Source organism: Coregonus lavaretus (assembly GCF_964263955.1).
Source record: "Coregonus lavaretus genome assembly, chromosome: 23".
NCBI classification, from domain to species: Eukaryota; Metazoa; Chordata; class Actinopteri; order Salmoniformes; family Salmonidae; genus Coregonus; species Coregonus lavaretus.
The window spans coordinates 16,950,574-16,966,229 of record NC_140010.1 but is presented as its reverse complement, the minus strand read 5'-3'; the positions used below and the strand labels follow the sequence as shown (position 1 = coordinate 16,966,229).

Below are 15,656 nucleotides of genomic sequence, written 5' to 3'. Positions count from 1 at the left end.
GATTATCAGTGGTCTTGTATGTCTTCCATTTCCTAATAATTGCTCCCACAGTTGATTTCTTCAAACCAAGCTGCTTACCTATTGCAGATTCAGTCTTCCCAGCCTGGTGCAGGTCTACAATTTTGTTTCTGGTGTCCTTTGACAGCTCTTTGGTCTTGGCCATAGTGGAGTTTGGAGTGTGAGTGTTTGAGGTTGTGGACAGGTGTCTTTTATACTGATAACAAGTTCAAACAGGTGCCATTATTACAGGTAACGAGTGGAGGACAGAGGAGCCTCTTAAAGAAGAAGTTACAGGTCTGTGAGAGCCAGAAATCTTGCTTGTTTGTAGGTGACCAAATACTTATTTTCCACCATAATTTGCAAATAAATTCATTAAACATCCTACAATGTGATTTTCTGGAGAAAAAAATTCTCAATTAGTCTGTCATAGTTGACGTGTACCTATGATGAAAATTACAGGCCTCTCTCATCTTTTTAAGTGGGAGAACTTGCACAATTGGTGGCTGACTAAATACTTTTTTTCCCCACTGTATGTCCTAAAATGTGTGTCTATTTTTATAAACACACATACACACTCATCCTCACACACACATACAAACACCTCTAATCCTACACACACATACACACATGCACAAACTCTTGATCATCCTCTCCCAAGCAGATCTCACATACTGTACACACACACACACACACACACACACACACACACACACACACACTCACCCAGACACAAACACACACAAACACAAACACACCTTCCGTCGGTGAGTTGGCACAATGAAGAAGGTCTCGATCTGGTGTTTGAGGAGGAAGGCATTTCTCTCATGACCGTTGCCTGGCTCAACCTCATAGTCTCCATTCAGGGAGTCCAGGGTCGCCTTGGTGATATGGACCTTCCTGGTGGAGAAGGAGAAACACATACAGAGTCAGCCTCATGTGGTGCTACCTAATGCTGTTGTGCCCTAGAGCAAGGCACTTAACCCCTAATCGCTCCAGAGGTTCTGCTCACAGCCTGCATTGTGTGTTTGTTGTTGTGTGTGAAGTTGGGACAGTAGATTTTGGCATGGCATGGTGGTAACTGGTACTAACCCAGGCAGTCCCCCTGCCTCCATCACATTGGCCAGTGTGACGTCGTTGGACCATACGTCATACTGCCACTTCCTAAGTCCCAGGACCCCACACAGAACCCGGCCCGTGTGGAGACCCACACGCATGTTCAGATTCACCTCCGTGGCCTCCGCTACTGACCTGCAGGTGCATGAGGAGAGTCATTACAATATTATAACATTGATACTGTGTGTAGGTGTGTGTGATTGTGTGTGTATGTGTGTGTGATTGTGTGTGTATGTGTGTGTGATTGAGTGCGTGCGTGCGTACGTACGTACGTGCTTGTGTACCTGCCTGCGAGCCAAGTGCCAAGTCCCTAAGTGTGCCTGCATGCATGTGTGTGTGTGAGAGTGTGTACGAGTAGATGTGTGTGTGTGTGTGTGTGTACTATAGCGTTACTGTATACAAATCATGTCTTGCCTTAGCAGCCAATGTCACAAATTCCACAAATGTTATTCTTCCATGATATAAATGGTGCTGCTCCTCTTCACCTAATAATAAAGACAGACCAGGCAGCTGAGTTCTAACCTCCCTCCCTCCCTCCCTCCCTCTCTCTGGAGGAAAAAGTGCACATGTTCTGGGGAGATAAGCCAGAAGGACAAAATGGTTGCTCCTCCGGATTCTAAACTCTTTTTTTTTTTTTACGTAAGAGTGCAGACAGAGGAAAATTCCACCCATATGGAAGGAGCAGGATGAGATTTAAGAGCAATCTCTAGACTCTCAATAAACAGGGCAAAATGCTACACTGGTCACCAATAGGAATAGGAATGAATATGCATATTAATCTACCGTTAACATAAAAAGGCAAGTGTTTTCATTGTGTATTGTAGCCCTATGTGTCTGTGTATAGTCCTATATTGTCTATTTATGAATACTGACATCCTGTGTGGCCCTGTGCACATAGAGTCATATAAGACCAAGCCAATGGCCATGCATTTAACACGGAATGGGATACACCTTATTGAAGTGTTGAGCTCTTTCTTCTTTCTCCAAATTGTGCAGGACATGCAAATGAGACAAACACTTTCACGCTTCATAAAGAAGCATCCAAATGCATTTCAATTCCTTCGCCTTCAAATGAGATTCCACTCTCAACTCTATCTGCAGTCTTGGCATGTATTCATAGCAGCCAATGACAATCCACCTAAGGAATCCTTCAGCCAGGACTAACTTGAACCACAGTGGTTTAGATGAGAAGAATAGAGAATATCAAAATATCCCCAGTCTTCAGTCTGGCTTTTATCCCTGGTCAAACCAAATTAATCAATATAATGGCTGAAAGCCATGCAGCAGGCTCATTCCATAGAGCCATAAAGAGCTATGTGATATGGTGTCCATCACAACTCAATGTGTCTGTACCTACATAATACTGTCATTAACAGATGTCAACACTGACCCTAACATCACAATGACTGACGTGCTTTATCAGTCAACCATAAACATATACAGGTGATGTGTTTACCATGGACGACTTATACAACCTGGGACATAACACCACATCAGCCCAGGACCTGGCCCAGAACAGGACGTCGTGGAGAGACAAATGCCGTAGCGCTATGCTCCAAGGAGCTAGCAATGACTGAGTAAGTGTTTACCATAAACCTATAGACTCACGTGATGGTGTCGATCATGTCCAGGCCCATCTCCACACAGCAGTGGGCGTGGTCAGTCTTGGGCTGGGTCAGACCTGACACACAGTAGTAACAGTCTCCCAGGATCTTTATACGCCTACAGTGGTTCTCCTGTCAATCAGAGTGCGAGAGGGGGGTAGAGGGAGAGAGAGAGTGGAGAAAGAGAGCTATATAAAGCAGGCAGACAAAGCATTGAGGCATTCAGTTACTGTTCGTTTGAACGTTAGAATGGGCAAAACGAGTGACCTAAGCGACTTTGAGCGTGGTATGATCGCCGGTGCCAGGCGCGCCGGTTCCAGTATCTCAGAAATGGCCGGCCTCCTGGGCTTTTCACGCACAACAGTGTCTAGGGTTTACTGAGAATGGTGCAACAAACAAAAAACATCCAGTCAGCGGCAGTCCTGTGGGCAAAAACAACTAATTGATGAGAGGTCGAATGAGAATCATGCAAGCTAATGGGCAGGCCATAAACAGGCAAATAATGGAGCAGTACAACAGTGGTGTGCAGAAAGGCATCTCTGAACGCACGACTCGTCAATCCTTGTCACGGATGGGCTATTGCAGCAGACAACAACACCATGTTCCACTCCTATCAGCTAAAAATAAAAAGAAGTGGCTCCAGTGGGCACGCAATCACCAACACTGGGCAATTGAGGAGTGGAAAAACACTGCCTGGTCCGACGAATCCCGGTTCCTGTTGCGTCATGCTGATGACACTAGTCAATGGCCCCATCCTGTCTGGCGTCAAAGGTACAGGCTGGTGGTGGTGGTGTAATGGTTGCTCAATTGATACCAATTGAGCAACGTTTCCATGCCCCGAAGAATTCAGGCTGTTCTGGAGGCAAAGGGGGGTCCAACCATATACAGTATGCACTAATGTACAAATACACTATAACCTATCCGGTCCCACTTTAAACAAAGTACAATTTATAAAAGCACCACATATATGCTTCACAAATAATCTATAAGCATATGTCATACTCTATAAATGGTCTATAAACATACATAGTGCTATGCTATGTCACATTTTGCAATTTACCCTACAGTTAGAATTGTTATGTCCTTATGACTATTATTTGATTTGTTAAGCACCTTGAAATGCATCTGTTGTAACAATGTGCTATGTAAATAAAGTTTGATTTGATTTGATGTCACCCTTTATACACCATTTGTAAAGTATCCCATTTGCTTATAGATGATTTGTGAAGCATTTATGTAGTGCTTATGAAGCCTTTATGTATACTATATAAAGCCTTTATAAGTTGTACTTAATTCAAAGTGGGACTGCATATCCTGTAGGCTACTATGTGTGATGTACACACTAATGTGAACATATAGTATATTGCAAGATGTACTGTACAGTACAATTCCAACTTAAATAAGGAAATGCTTCTAAGTGCAGAACCACAAGAGTCCCCACTCCATCATATCATATGATCAGTGTTGTAGTCGTTTGTAGGTGAGTCACACCGCCTGCCTGCCGGCTGGCTGCCTGGCATGATGTGAAGCTGTGCTCTGTTCTGGGATGAAAGGAGCAGTGGAAGTATAACCCATCATTAAGGATCTGTGAGCCACAGAGATCACTGTGAGCTAGCTGAGATAGGGCTGGGGGCTGGGCTGCTATGGGGTAATAAGATATCCCGGCTCCCATTGTTTCTCCGTGGAAGGGATGTGATCGTGGACTGAGCAGAGCATGTGAACTAAAAAAACGAAAAGACTCATAACTATGCAGTGCATCTCTCAGTGTGCCACGGAAAGAAGAAAGTGGATATGGAAGCTCGATTTTTAAAATGCAAGTCTATTTGTGTTGAATGAGAGAGAGAGAGAGAGAGAGAGAGAGAGAGAGAGAGAGAGAGAGAGAGAGAGAGAGAGAGAGAGAGAGAGCTCAAAGACATTGCTCCTGCATTTTTCAGCATATTTTTACAAAAAATATAGATTTAGAGTTAGATAAACTTGGATTTTTTGGCTGGGACATATACAGGATGCTACCCTCCACAACATAACCTTCATTCCAAACCAAAACTCCAAACCTAGAACCTGATTTTGGACAGAATTACCTGGAAGGCTTTCTACCACCAAGGATTACTATTCCCAAGCTATACAGCAAATGCTCTGGCAAACAAACAGAAACCTGAAAACATCATCCAAGCTGGAACTGAGTGAGTAATGTTTAGTCGGAAGCTATTTTTTTACTTTCAAAAACCAATAAGAAAAATACATTACAATGTTATATTTTACTTTATAAGGACTGAATGCTAAGGCTACCAAACTTGCTAGTACAAAGAGATACAACTTCAATTAGCACTGACGTGTAAAGTGAGAGGTGTCAAAGTACTTGAGCCCAACAATGGCAAAATGAAGCTCCTTATGGGAAATCAGGAGACAATTTTTGCTGACTTTTACAGACCATCCCCTGGCATGGCACAGTGCTATACGAGCACACTACCCCTCTGTTAAGGGGGGGGGGGGGGGGGGGGGTGTTAGCGATGGGTGGAAACTCAGGATACTAGACAACGAGGACTCTGAGTCAGCTAATATAAATCTCTATAAATCTGGAACAGTATTGGTACAGGGCAACCCCAAACAGTTCCAGCTGGACTTCCACCTAATCAAAGAAATAGCTCAGCAGGAGAAGCTCTCCCTTGAGAAAGATACCCCCACCCCGAGTGGGTCAGACCAGACCTCTTCATTAAATAATCCCACAGACGAGCAACCCCAAGCGGAAAGTCAACTTCCCAGCACAGAGTACTGCTGGAACAGCAGGTGACTACACTCCAGTCAGCACAGACCCAGACAACGGTTCAGCACAACACCCCCTTAACTAGACCTGGAGAGCTGGAGGGGGAGAGAGGCATATCTGCACTCTGGACTGTGGTGATACAACATCAACAGGAGAAAGAGCAGGAGCAGGAGAAGAACAGAGCACTAGAGGAGAGGATCAGAGTGCTGGAGGAGAAGGTGAGAACGATGACGGGTGACAGAGAATAACTCATTAGAGAGCTGGCCACCCCCGCAGAAAAGCCAGCAGAACAGCCCACCTCAGATCCTGGCCAAAGTCTCGACACCGCAGCAGAACAGTACACCCTAGACCCTGACCATAGCCTCGACATCACAGCCAGACAAACAAATGAAGAACGCCAAGCCCAGGGGATCCCAACCCCTCTGAGCACCCCCCCCTGTCAGCCACCCTGATAGCCCTCCTGACGACCCCCCCACACCCACTGAGGACATACACAAGCCATAGATTGTACTCCTTTTGGACTCAAATGGGAAATACATACAAGAAAATAAAACAAACAAACACACAGTGTCTAAACTCTGGTGTCCAAACACCCAGCACGCCCTAGACCGTCTGAGGACCAACTAGGATCACCCAGCCACATAACAATACACACAGGCACAAACGACCTGAGAACACCAGGACTGATCACCCCAATACATAAAAGAGGAGACAAATTTGACCCCAATAACTACCGTGGGAAAATCCCCTGCATTATCATTAACAGCAGACTAGTTCATTTCCTCAGTGAAAACAATGTACTGAGCAAATGTCAAATTGGCTTTTTACCAAATTACCGAAAGACAGACCACGTATTCACCCTGCACACCCTAATTGACAAACAAACAAACCAAAACAAAGGCAAAGTCTTCTCATGCTTTGTTGATAAAAAAAAAGCTTTTGACTCAATTTGGCATGAGAGTCTGCTATTCAAAATGATGGAAAGTGGGGTTGGGGGAAAAACATACGACATTATGAAATCCATATACACAAACAACAAGTGTGCGGTTAAAATGGGCAAAAAACACAGTGCCGTGGGGTGAGACAGGGATGCAGTTTAAGCCCCACCCTCTTCAACATATATATCAACGAATTGGCGAGGGCACTAGAACAGTCTGCAGCACCCGGCCTCACCCTACTAGAATCTGAAGTCAAATGTCTACTGTTTGCTGATGATCTGGTGCTTCGGTCACCAACCAAGTAGGGCCTACATCAGCACATAGATCTTCTGCATAGATTCTGTCAGACCTGGGCCCTGACAGTAAATTTCAGTAAGACAAAAATCATGGTTTTCCAAAAAAGGTCCAGTTGCCAGGACCACAAATACAAATTCCATCTAGACACCGTTGCCCTAGAACACACATAAAACTATACATACCTCGGCCTAAACATCAGCGCCACAGGTAACTTCCACAAAGCTGTGAATGATCTGAGAGACAAGGCAAGAAGGGCCTTCTATGCCATCAAAAGGAACATAAAATTTGACATACCAATTAGGATCTGGCTAAAAATACTTGAATCAGTTATAGAACCCATTGCTCTTTATGGTTGTGAGGTCTGGGGTCCACTCACCAACCAAGAATCCACAAAATGGGACAAACACCAAATTGAGAATCTGCATGCAGAATTCTGCAAAAATATCCTCTGTGTACAACGAAAAACACCAAATAATGCATGCAGAGCAGAATTAGGCTGATACCCGCTAATTATCAAAATCCAGAAAAGAGCCGTTAAATTCTATAACCACTTAAAAAGAAGCGATTCCCAAACCTTCCATAGCAAAGCCATCACCTACAGAGAGATTAACTTGGAGAAGAGTCCCCTAAATAAGCTGGTCCTGGGGCTCTTTTCACAAACACAAACAGACCCCACAGAGCCCCAGGACAACAACAACAACACAATTAGACCCAACCAAATCATGAGAAAACTAAAAGAGAATTACTTGACACATTGGAAAGAATTAACAAAAAAACAGAGCAAACTAGAATGCTATTTGGCCCTTAACAGAGAGTACACAGTGGTAGACTACTTTGTGGTAGACTACTACTGTTTTGTGTTGGAGCTACGTACTTCCCTCCAGTGTTTTGGAGAGGTTTTTCGCACATGTTAGTGCGCCGTTTGTTTGACGCCTGTGTGCGCCGTTATTTCGCCTTCGGGCTTATTGTGCTTATTTTCTACGTGAATATTGCACTAAAGTCTTTTGGACTGAGCTTCTGCATCCTGCGCTTGATTCATGCACCACACCCACCTTCAGCACCCCTTGACATAAAGCCCTTAAATTGAAATTGAATTGAGAGTGAGAGAGAGAGAGCTTGTTAGCTGCTTAAAATATGGTTTCACTTTCCATAATTTTACCTACAGGCTACACTCACTTTGTTATTGCTCAGTGGTACTGAGGCGTATTTCTTTCAAGTCAGATACTGTCTTAAAAAAATATACATTAAAAAAAGGAAATTCTGTGTTTTGATATGAGCTTTTACAGCAATAATGAATGATGAAAATAATGACGGAAAACTCTGATTCTTCTAACGGACAAAATCATAATTCATCATAAATCAAATCAAATTTTATTTGTCATATGCGCCAAATACAACAGGTGTAGACTTTATCGTGAAATGCTTACTTACGAGCCCTTTCCCAACAATGCACTTAAAAAGTAAGAAAACGAGCAAATAAATATAGAAAATAGTAACAAAATAGATAACAATAACGAGGCTATATACAAGGAGTACCGAGTCAATGTGCAGGGGTACGAGGTAGTTGAGGTAATATGTAGGTAGTGGTAAAAGTGACTAGCCAATCAGGATATATAATAAACAGAGTAGCAGCAGCATATGTGAAGCGTATAAAAAGATGTGTATGTGTGGAGTCAATATGTATGAGTGTGTGTTTTGTGTGTATGAACAGAGTAGCAGCAGCATATGTGAAGCGTGTAAAAATATGTGTATGTGCGGCGTCAATATGTATGTGTGTGTGTTTTGTGTGTATGAGCGTAGGCAGTGTGAGTGTTTGGGTAGAGTCCAGTGAGTGTGCATAGAGTCAGTGCAAGAGAGCCAGTGCAAAAAAGGGTCAATGCAAATAGCCCGGGTACACATTTGATTAACTCGAGAACCTAGCAAAAATCTTTTCATTTATCTGACTTTCATTTGAATGAAGTTGAAGAATGGGACTAATAACAACTAACAACAACTAATAACAACAAGATAACTAATGTAAAGCTTACTGTGTCCATAATAGGTATATAGGCTATAGGTTGAAAGCTTTTGTGAAAGAGCACAGTTAGAAAGATATGGCATATACAGTGAGGGAAAAAAGTATTTGATCCCCTGCTGATTTTGTATGTTTGCCCACTGACAAAGAAATTATCAGTCTATCATTTTAATGGTAGGTTTATTTGAACAGTGAGAGACAGAAAAACAACAACAAAATCCAGAAAAACGCATGTCAAAAATGTTATAAAATGATTTGCATTTTAATGAGGGAAATAAGTATTTGACCCCTCTGCAAAACATGACTTAGTACTTGGTGGCAAAACCCTTGTTGGCAATCACAGAGGTCAGACGTTTCTTGTAGTTGGCCAGCAGGTTTGCACACATCTCAGGAGGGATTTTGTTCCACTCCTCTTTGCAGATCTTCTCCAAGTCATTAAGGTTTCGAGGCTGACGTTTGGCAACTCGAACCTTCAGCTCCCTCCACAGATATTCTATGGGATTAAGGTCTGGAGACTGGCTAGGCCACTCCAGGACCTTAATGTGCTTCTTCTTGAGCCACTCCTTTGTTGCCTTGGCCGTGTGTTTTGGGTCATTGTCATGCTGGAATACCCATCCACGACACATTTTCAATGCCCTGGCTGAGGGAAGGAGGTTCTCACCCAAGATTTGATGGTACATGGCCTCGTCCATCGTCCCTTTGATGTGGTGAAGTTGTCCTGTCCCCTTAGCAGAAAAACACCCCCAAAGCATAATGTTTCCACCTCCATGTTTGACGGTGGGGATGGTGTTCTTGGGGTCATAAGCAGCATTCCTCCTCCTCCAAACACGGCGAGTTGAGTTGATGCCAAAGAGCTCGATTTTGGTCTCATCTGACCACAACACTTTCACCCAGTTCTCCTCTGAATCATTCAGATGTTCATTGACAAACTTCAGACGGCCCTGTATATGTGCTTTCTTGAGCAGGGGGACCTTGCGGGTGCTGCAGGATTTCAGTCCTTCACGGCATAGTGTGTTACCAATTGTTTTCTTGGTGACTATGGTCCCAGCTGCCTTGAGATTGTAGTGTATTAAGATTATGACTTTGCTAATGTTTTCAAGTGGAACCTGAGAGGATGTTTATTTAGTTTCAGAGGGAGTTGTTTTAGGGTGACGCCCCATAGAAGACAGGGAGTGTGTGTTGTAGACAGGGGATTGGACAGTAGAGGGAGCCACCCATATTTTGGGGAATATTATAAGTACTGGGTTTGAACAAAGAACATTAGAGCAGACATATTCTTTTGGGACTCTGCTCTCCGGATGATCATGACATCTGTAAACTTATGCTGAAATCTTGTGATATGAATAAAACTTATGATCAAAGCTCAGTATAAGCGGACTCCTTTGTTACAGCATAATTAGCAACATTGACTCGACACTACAAATTTGGCGGCGAGTGATGAGGCGGGTCTGCGTCTCTGCTGTGTTTCATTCATGAGCAACGACGTGACTCTCGCTCAAGACGCCGGCTTAAGGTGAGATTTCTCACGGTCTTGTGTGTGTTTCCTTCGTCTGCTTCTGGGTGTGTGCGCTGGAGAGATGTACCGTTGGGGACCGGTGTGTGCTTGTGTTGCTTTTATTGCTGTGGACTAGGGGTCTGGCCTAACCATTCTAAATTTCTTTGCACTGGTAAACAGCGCAAAAGGGGGGAGTGTCTATAGTGTCTATAGAGATATTTTGCTTGAATAAGAGTTCAAGAACAATCGATTGAGAGGAATAAGGAAGGCCTAGGCATATGTATGTAACTTAGAACCGCTGTGGATCAACGGTAAGCCCTTTGATGAAGGCGACCTCTAAGATGGGCCAGAAATCCTAATAACGCGTTAGGTGTGATTAGGTGAGTCCTGGGGACTGGAGGCCGTGGTATATTGATACTGTATGTTGCCTCTCAGCTGACAGTTGACAAATTGTTTGTTTGATGTAACCACTCGTTTCAATTCCACAGTCCTCGTGGTAGCACAAATTTACCAAACAAAGAAATTTTACGGCACGGCGGAGGGAGAAATGCTAAACATGGCCTGCTAATTATGCTTCATGCTACATGCTAATTTTTCATGCTACATGCCTACATTTGATGCGGGTTATGTTTAATATTTTTTCCTTGGTGGTCCATAGGAATGGGACAAGCCACCAAAAGGTGTGTTTAGATAGTTTGGGCTTGGTGCCCTATGTTTTGTGAGCTCTGTTAAGTGTTATTGTTTGTCTATAAGGGTAAAAGAGAGGAGGTATAGCAGACTGCTAACGTTCTGTTGTCTGGAGTGGAGAGAGCTACCTCCACTGTGAAATCGTAGTGATGAATGTACTGCGCATGCGTGTGATTTTACGACACTAGAGTGACGTAGGGGTAAATAGGTCACTCCTCTGCTACACTGTGCTGTGGGGAGACGCAGACGAACGTAGAGATTTAGAGTCTAATGGTGTATTCTGGTTGTTACATCGGCTGCTGTTTGACGACGAAACTGTTTTCTTGAGACCTATTGAATTGATAAATGAGAGAGAGAGATGTGGACGGATTAAAAATAAAAATAATTAAATAAATAAATAAAATAAAAATGTTATTGAGCTATTTATGCGATTCCTGAGTTAATTCTTAGCGCGAATGTGAATATGAATGGTTGAAGCAGATCAGTGACTGCATAAACTACTAAATTCTTGTCTGTTTCATTGTTATTTTGTCATATGAGAGACGATAAGAGGAACGAGAGGAGAGAGAGAAAGAGAGGAAGTGCTGACGTGTACATCATGTGACAGGGTGTGACGCGACAGAGGCTGCTGCGACAGGATCAAGTCAAAAGAGAATCAGGCTAGTGCTGTTCTGTTTACAAAGCCTTCCCCTACAGGATATTTGATGTTATGACAATTTGGCAGGGACTTGGCAACAGACTGATCAATTGAAAATAAAAATTGCATTTTGGAGTTTTTGTGCATGAGTGGGTTTAATTAGAGTTGTGTTGGGAATCGAGTACTGACATTATTCTGTAAAATTAAGATGATTGGATGCTTATTAAGCAATGGGGTTTATGAGTACTGTAGTGTTGCTGGATTATAGGTATTTTCTTTTTGGATTGCTCTGAAGTTGTCTACTTTCCTGTACTTTTCCTGATTGGAGGTGGTAAGATAGCCACTAATTGATAAATTAGTAAAATAAAAAAATAAAAAATATTTTTGATTATTCGTAAATTTATTGATTAATTGTTTAATTAAAAAAATATATATATATATTATTTTTGAATATTCATATTTTTATTGATTAATTTTATTATTTAGAGAAGAGAAAAAAAACATTTTTTTAGTTTATATTAATAATTAAAGGGAGGACACTATGAGCTATATATTCTAAAATAATAAAATAATTCACAATAAAGGAATATAAAAGAGTTGTTACAATGGGGAAAAAGGATATCAGGACTATGAAGGTAATTACACCTGTTGATATAGTACAAAATAGTAATCCTTTAGTTAATGGTATTGCAAGGATATCCGGCAAATGGAACAAACGTTGGCCTGACATTGAACAACCATGGCCAGTGGAAGGGACTCTTAACCCTGATGTAATCAACATAATGAAAGTGCTTCTGTCAATTCATAAAGCAGAGCAAAAGAAAGGAAAAAAAAGGGAACAACGTAAAGAAAAGAGACAAAGAGAGCTGGGTGTTCTTAAGTTGTCCTTCATTCTCAGACAAAAACTGATAAAAGATGCCAGCGATAAAATAAACAAAGGTGATGTGGATATACTCGGAATACATATCCCAAAGGAAATAAATGATCTCACTTCAATAAATTTTAATAGAAAGTTAGCAAAAATAGATAAGATCTTACTACCATGGAAAGGAAAATACCTGTCAATTTGTGGAAAAATCACCCTGATTAACTCTTTAGTATTATCCCAGTTTACCTATTTGCTTATGGTCTTGCCTACGCCTAGCAAACAGTTTTTTAAATTATATGAGAAAAAAATATTCAATTTTATTTGGAACGGCAAGCCAGACAAAATTAAAAGAGCATATTTATATAATGAATATGAATTCGGAGGACAGAAATTATTAAATATTAAAGCATTAAACCTATCACTAAAATCTTCAGTCATCCAAAAGTTATACTTAAATCCGAACTGGTTCTCAAGCAAATTAGTAAGATTGTCTCACCCACTGTTCAAGAAAGGCCTTTTTCCCTTTATTCAGATTACAACCTCTCACTTTCAGTTATTTGAAAAGGAAATAATCTCCCAAATGTCACTATTTCTAAAACAAGCCATAGAAAGTTGGTTGCAATTTCAATTTAATCCTCCAGAAACGACAGAACAAATAATGCAACAAATATTGTGGTTAAATTCAAATATACTAATTGACAAAAAACCTTTATTTTTTGACAGAATGTTTAAAAAAGGTATAATCTTCGTAAATGATATCATCGGTAGGACTGGTGGAGTTATGTCGCACATGCAGCTAACAAAAACATATGGAAATGTCTGCTCTACCCAAAATTACAACCAAATAATTGCAGCCTTACCGCAAAAGTGGAAGAGGAAAGTTGAAGGGGGAGAAAGTAAGGAACTTGTCTGTCGGCCTTGCATTAAAGAACATAATTGGTTAAGGAAAACTGTGATAAATAAAAAAGTATATCAGTTTCACTTAAGGACCAAAGGATTGACAGCCGTCCCATATAGATTGCAAAATAGTTGGGAAGAGATCTTTGACGTACCGATCCCATGGCATAGTGTTTATGAACTGACACGCAAAACGACACCGGATTCAAAAATTAGAATCTTTCAATTTAAATTATTATATAAAATTCTTGCTACCAATAGAATGTTATTTATATGGGGGATACAATCTTCCCAGCTCTGCAGATTTTGCTGTGAAGAGATAGAATCATTAGATCATTTGTTTTGGTTCTGTCCATTTGTAGCTTGTTTTTGGACACAGGTCCAGGAATGGCTAAAGGATTGCAATATTTACCTGGAACTAACCTTGCAGATAGCATTACTGGGTGATCTGAAAAGTCATAGTCAATCAATCAATAATATAATAATACTTTTAGCAAAAATGTTTATTTTTAATTCACAATCTGTAGAAGCAATGAGAATAGAAAGGTTCAGAACTTTTCTAAAACATCACAGTACGGTTGAAATATATATGGCAAATAGAAATCCTATATGGATGGTGTTAAGAGATAGATGGGAGGTATTGAATAGAGTTGAAGGATGGGACTAATAACAAATAACAACAAATAATAACAAAGATAGCTAATAATGTAAGCATACTGTGTCCATAATAAGTATATAGGTTGTATGTTGGGAGCTTTTGGGAAAGAGCACAGTTAGAAAGATATGGCATTTAGAAGCAAACCGGATGGACATCATGAAAATGATCGGAGAGGTTGAGAGTAGAAGAGGTTCAGGAGCAAAAAAATAAATAAATATATATATATAAAATTATTGTAAAATTAACTCTGTCCATAAGGTGTAGATAGTAAGTATAGACCGGAAGTAGAGGCCTGGGCGTTGTTGTTCACTAATTTACTCCAAGTAGGGAAAGGATGGTGGGGTTGAAAAGTAATAAAGGGGAATATATATATAAAAAATAAAATAAAACATGGGGGATTGGAAGTGATGCAGACAATTACATTGATAGAAGATACAATCTATCTGCAATATTAAGCTGATCCATCCCCCCCCCCAAAAAATAAAATAAAAATAAATTTAAAAAAAGGTATAGAGAAAATGGTGAAACAAGGAAAGGCGACAGAAAAACTAATGGCAGAAGTCAGTACACCTTTCTCACATACGGATTCAGCAAAAAGACCCCCACCTTATGAGGAAGAAGTAGAGCTTAAGGACGTCTATCCTCAGCTTCCAGTGATCGTTCAGGAGGGTGATTATTGCATCAGAGATGAAGATGAACGAATAATAGAGAGGACAAGCAGAAACGACCATAAAAATGAATCCAAACTCCAGAAGTAAGAAAAAACCGAGATGTCTGGAAACTAAGGGTAGAATGAGGTTCAGGAGAATGGAACTTGATGATGAAGATGATGATGATGATGATGATGATCAGAGTGATTCAGAAGAGATCATGGGTGGATATGACCCTGTGATCAGACGGAGGTTGGCAAGAGAGGAAAGAAGGGGTGATGGATGTTTGAAGAAGAAGAATACAAGAGATTCGAGTTCTGATAAAAGCAAAGATGAAGACAGCGATAAAGAGTGGGAGAGTAAAGGTGCTTCATATTCAAGAGGATTTTATCCAGCAATGACTAGCACAGAAGAAATAGAAAGAGATATAGACCGATGCGTATCATGCCTGGATAAAGCGAATGATTTAGGAGAAGTAAAAGAACTGGAGGAACAACTCAAGAAGCTGAAGATACAGAAGAAGAAACTGCTGAGAAAAGAATCCCAAGAATTTGAGAAAAAATATACATTGAGGCCAAGGAAAGAGGGCACTAGCAAGAAAATTATGCCGGTGATCATTCGAGGTCGAAACTTAGAATATAAGCCTTTGCAAAGTACCGATATGTCAGATATACTTGAGAAGCTGCCTACTCTTCAAGATGGAGCCTATCCTTGGATTTCAAAATTGGAAGAAATTACAGTGGGAACACAGTCTGCTATAGGAGACATTAAGAGACTTTTGGCTAATCTCCTTGGGATTCCAGGTATGGAATACATTTTTCAGAGAGCGGGACTCAATAGATATGTGGGGACTGCAGTGAACGACCCTGAATTGTTGGCTGCAAGTAGGAATCGTCTGTGGAGAGCATTGAAAGATACATTTCCAACAAATGTACATCCTGATAACATTGTGATTGACCCACTAGGACAACAAGAAAATCCGAGAGCCTATGTGTCAAGAGTTCATCAAGTGTGGAGAAATATTACTGGAAATGATC

At 41.1% G+C, this 15,656-nt stretch overlaps 1 protein-coding gene across 1 annotated transcript in view; it reads right to left on the bottom strand.

Moving 5' to 3' along the window:
* Window positions 1-15,656, bottom strand: part of LOC311098715 (adenylate cyclase type 1-like) — a gene marked incomplete at both ends in the record, with an annotated part of 77,503 nt that overhangs the window by 21,206 nt on the left and 40,641 nt on the right. The window contains 3 exons of the mRNA XM_084139253.1: window positions 756-897; window positions 1,090-1,248; window positions 2,722-2,849. Of these exons, the coding sequence (XP_083995379.1) occupies window positions 756-897; window positions 1,090-1,248; window positions 2,722-2,849 (429 nt within the window). The remainder of the gene's footprint in view (window positions 1-755; window positions 898-1,089; window positions 1,249-2,721; window positions 2,850-15,656) is intronic.